Genomic DNA, 5,359 nt, shown 5'->3' with positions numbered 1-5,359 from the left:
ATTATTATTATTATTATTATTATTATTATTATTATTATTATTATTATTATTATTATTATTATTATCACTCAAATTCATATAAAAATTTCGGCAGTATCTCCCCTAAAATTTGAACTTTTCCATCCTTCAAGTGTTCTATCCAAACCAGACATCTCTCAACCATTCAAAACATTCAATAAATCTCAGCATATACCAATCAAACATTTTTCGACAATCAGTAAATCAATTACAGCTCATAACCACAGACAAATCAACTTCACCAATTAGTCACAAAAGGCAGCCACATTCTATTTGAGCATTTAATCAAACACATTTATCCAGCACGGCCTAATTCAATCCATAAGACTTGCACAATCACAGAAAAATACATTTTTTACATGGATATCAATTTATAACAATTTCTTGAAATAAAAGTTTGTTTTAAGAAAATTTTCGACCTCGATTAGTCGAAACTCAGTAATTATTAAACATAGCAAACTTCTTTTCATTCTTATCTTGCAACAGTGGCATCAAATATGACTGTTCCCGCAGCAACAACAGCAAAAAAATGTAGCATGCATTCATCGTAACTCAACCCTGAGACATTAACGTCACAAAATTCTCAACAAATGTATAACAGAACATTGACTATAAGGGTTCAGAACAAGAACAACTTATTAAAATTAAGAGGGACAAGGGAATAGAGCAGCGACAGCTCCAACGATCCTTTCCAGCAGGAACAGAACCTGACAGAAGCAACGAAAAGCTAGGCGAGGCAGAACAATAGCTCAGTGATGATGGAAAATCTCAGTGGCAACTATAGCAGCAACATAGTGACAACAACATCCCCATAAACTGAAAGAATGGAAATCAAAAGCAAGAACATGGTAGTATCGGCGACCAGGAACTACGGCAACCTCTTCTGGCAAGTTCTCTTCCTCCGACAGCGACAAAGTAGCTCGGTGATGGCGGCAACCTTTATTGATGGATAATCATTTCTTTTATCTTGTGAGTTTGTTAGGATCTATCTTTTAATAGAGATAAAGATAGTAAGAGAGATTCGGAGAGACAATTACTTATTTAAATAAGTACAAGCCGGTCTCTTTTATCGTGTCCGACCTCTTTAAAAAAGTCGGGTATGAGTAGAGGACACCCCTTTTGGGTGAACCTTTCATTTTTATTGGACTTGACTTTATGTTTTGGGTCAGAGTATGAATACTCCACTAAAAAAGTTTATGTTGCACAAAAAATGTTAAGCTTAAATACATAAATGAGATATTGACGGTTAAGATTAAAATAATATATATTGGACCAATAACCTTTTTCCTTATGATATAAACTAAAAGAATAAACACCCCTCCCCGTATCCAAAGGAGAAATAGAAAACACTTTCTTTCCTTCTTTCACCGACATGACTCCAAATTGCCCCGTAACCTTACCTTATATATTATTAAATTCACGTAAATAGAAAAAATATAACCACCCCATATAATTTGCTTCAATTTCTAAAGCCTTTACATATTTATACACTTATTGCTAAAATTCAAGCCAACGGTATGACAGGACGTTGAATAATTTGGAAACCACAGCGAAGGAGGTGTAGTTGGTTGAGAAGAAGAAGAAAAAAGTGAGTTAGTGCTATTGCCATTGTTATGGGGGTTCCTAACCATGAATGGCACCATATCTTCAAGCAGGCCTTGTGAGCCCAAATTAACATTGGCCATATCTTCTTGGGAGTCAGTTAAAGTTGTTTGAATTAAGCCCAAAGTAGAGTTGGCTTGGACATCCTTGGCTTCTAGAATTTCTTGGACTCTATTTTCTGGTGAAGCTATAGGCATGGGCTTGGGCTTCTTGATTGGAGGATCTGATTGTGGGTGTGGTTGTCCTGTGAGAAAATGAGGGTAGGCAAAGTGCAAGTGAAGACCTTCGTAAGTGATGATAAGTGTGTCTGGGTCCTCATTGGATCTCTCAACTTGCTTCTTTGCACTGCACCTTGGATTCGTGCATCTATAGTAGCTCCTGATTATTCAATAACAAACAAGTTAATCACAAATAAAAAAATTTTCTCTTCTATAATTAATTTCAACAAATTCTAGCTAACATTTGGCTTTTAACACTGTTGCATCTGGGCTTTGTTTAGACTTACGAATTAAAAAAACTAATGATGAGTAACTGATAGTCTAAAATGATAAAATCTACTGCCCTGTTTATCTGAATGTTTAAGTGTGTGAGGAATTTTAATAAGCTCACAACATAAAATTGTGTTGCCAAATAGCTATACTGTGCTACTCACCCAAAAGGGCTAACTATATAATTAGGGTCTTGTTAATTGTGTTTTTTGTTTATTTACCTAATTACTTTTTTAGATATAGGATATGAAAGCTATCATGGAATTAGACTAATAGAATTATGTTTTCACCATGTGACATATATATTAAAAATTAATCATCAAATTTGGCACTCATATAAAATATATATTAAAATATAAAATTATAAAATAATACATTAATATATATACAAATATACAGGATTAATTTTTAGTGTGCAAATAATATTTTTATTTATTAAGATCTTATTAATAAATGCTTCAAGGATATTTGTTGTTGTTAAATATAAAATTTTAAAAATGTTTTTATTAATAAAGGCATTGCTAAGCTTAATTAAAGTTGATAATAATTTTTAAAAGAATTTGTTTAAGTGGTCATCTGAATAAAGAATAACTGTTAGTCATTAAGGTGGCCTTAATAAGTTAATTTTGAGCTTGCATTTGGTGGACAACGTGAGTATGAACAAGGATTAGGTATCTTGAAAATCCACAGTACTGAAGTTACCAAAGATAGATAAGTTTTAATGAAAAAGATGGATGATTTAGGGTGTCTAGTCCGAGGAAATTAAATTTGAGATGCAACTTTCAACCCAATTTGTCACATCAATTACTATAACGTGAATACCATAGCAATCTAATTGAAGTGTACTAATATTCTTCACCGTCTTACCCTTTTTAGTTTTTATACCATTCTCTATCACCCATCATAAACCTATCAAAAATACCGTTCATTGAAAATCCCAATATTTGGTAATTAGTAACTGCTGATTACCAAGGATATTTATCAGTGTTTTTAGTAAATCTATGTGACATAAAAATTAAATAAATAAATAATGTTTGTTTCACGTTTTGAATACATTTTTTTTATGCCGATATAAAAAATAAGAGGAAATTTTAGGAGTTAACCAATATTATACAACTAATATTACAATTAATATTTAATATAAAAAATATTTAAAATTCTTAAAAACAAGAATATCTAAAACTCAACTAAAAAAATATATCCAAAATTTAATTCGATAAAATCTCATATTTAGTGGATTTGATATTAGACTTGTTTAATAATTTACTATCTATAATATTAACTAAAATTGACTATTATAGTGTTAATTATTTCTCTAGTATTATTTAGAATATAAATCTTTATCTTTTTGAATAATACATATAGAAAAATATAGAAAAAAGATATATACAAAAATAATACATATAACATTCCTCCTCCATATCAAATAATATACCATTCACTATTGATTTGAATGTTTAAGGTGTTGTTGCAAACAATTGTAATGGTTAATTGTGTAACAAAAGTTACCAAATTATATATATATATATATATATATCCTAATAGTAAATCTGACTATAACTAACATGCTTTCTGGCACTGGCAATGTATATCGTGTTCAATTTTTTGTTGGAGTAGCTTATGAAATGAGCTTTGCAAGAGATGGAAATTGGAAATTGGAATAACTAGTTCTGTTTCAACAAAGAATTTTAAGAATGCATAAATTCTGTGCAATGTGTTAAGTTAAACAGAGGAACCCAAATGTGAATGAAATTATGCTAGGTAATCAATGACTTTTTTGAACAACATAAATAACGGGCTTTAAAATTGGTTCTGAAGTAAAATATACTACACTCTAACTTACTCACCTAAATTTTAGTGTTAGAATAACTATTTGCACACCTAGTGAATTGAACATCCGATATATTCATTGTTCATATTATTTAATATTTTTATTATCTACCTATACTTTTCCACGTGAATAATGCTCATTTTTGGTGTATCACAAAAAAAATCAAATAAATACGTAGAAGAAAGAATCAGTATTACCTAGGATTTGGGCTATTCTTAATAGATTTTTGACCATACTTCCTCCACTTATATCCATCATCACCCATCCCATTGCCAAAGCACTTGAATTTGAGCGTATACTTGTTCTCAATTTTACTCAAACCCCTTTCCAATATGGAAACCCTGAAACAACATATTCATAAAAAATTGGAGTCCAATTCACAAAGTTAACACTACATTAGTTCTATTGATGAATACAAATTAAATATACCTTGCTGATGAGAGGTGTTCCAAATGCTGATCGCTTGGGTGGTTGTCACTATTATTGATCACTGACAAAGCATTTTCAAAGTCTGAGATTGTAGGACCTGAGTAAATGTTGGATATGAACCTGTTAATGGCGTGGTCATAATCATCACCGTCACCATCATCGGTATTTGAAAAATAAGAAGGCGGCGGCCTTATTATTGAGTTGTAGTGGTCCGAAGGCGGAAGAAGAAGAGGAGTGGCATCATCTAAAAGCTCTTTAACAAGGTCATCATCCTCTGACCCTTCTGAACAAGAAGAATTGGAATTAGAATTAGAAGACATTAGTATGACTTCCTCCTCCTCCATCATCATCGTCATCAATGCATTTGTTGTTGACTCAACCATTTATTATTTATTAGGAATTTGGACTTTGGAAACTAAGAAGAGGAGGGTATGAATAATGAAGAAAGAGAAAGAAGGATAGGAAATTTAAGAGTGGAGCAGATGAGGCAGGTTGTTGTGACGTATAATCCCCCTATTTGACTTTAAAGTAAGGGGAGGTGTTGTGGCTGTTTTTTGTATGTATTCTACTTTGACTTCCTTGGACAATATTTCTAATCAATTTCCAAATGCTGTCACCATCATATTTTTCATCATGGGGCCATTTCTTTCTTTGTTTTTTTTTTAAAGAAAAGTTACAAATACCTTTTTTATTGGAGCATTTTAAACTAGTGTTGAAGATTTTACTCACAAAGAATAAACACTTATCTTAAATATATTAGGTTTAACACTCAACAATTATATTTTGATTAAATTTCCTTTAACATAAAATATACATGATTCGATATGAATTATTCGAACCCTACAAATCATTAATTTTAATTAAACTTGGCCAAATCAATAGGTCAAATTAATTTTTAAAGTGATCCTTAAAATTAGTTATATATATTAAAATAATTTTTAAAATTTTAATAATACTAATTATGTCTTTGAAATTGATAAAAATAAATCAC

At 30.8% G+C, this 5,359-nt stretch overlaps 1 protein-coding gene across 1 annotated transcript; it reads right to left on the bottom strand.

Moving 5' to 3' along the window:
- Positions 1-1,257: 1,257 nt before the first annotated feature.
- On the bottom strand, positions 1,258-4,857 carry LOC112743571 (probable WRKY transcription factor 49). Its single transcript, XM_025792836.3, has 3 exons — positions 4,369-4,857; positions 4,137-4,280; positions 1,258-1,998 (listed from the first exon to the last, which is right to left on the bottom strand). Exons 1-3 carry the CDS (start codon positions 4,749-4,751, stop codon positions 1,494-1,496), a joined length of 1,032 nt encoding a protein of 343 aa, XP_025648621.1. The 5' UTR covers positions 4,752-4,857; the 3' UTR covers positions 1,258-1,493.
- Between the last annotated feature and the right edge of the window lie 502 nt (positions 4,858-5,359).

Source organism: Arachis hypogaea, chromosome 14 (genome assembly GCF_003086295.3).
Source record: "Arachis hypogaea cultivar Tifrunner chromosome 14, arahy.Tifrunner.gnm2.J5K5, whole genome shotgun sequence".
Classification (NCBI taxonomy): Eukaryota; Viridiplantae; Streptophyta; class Magnoliopsida; order Fabales; family Fabaceae; genus Arachis; species Arachis hypogaea.
This window is presented reverse-complemented; position numbering and strand designations above follow the sequence as displayed.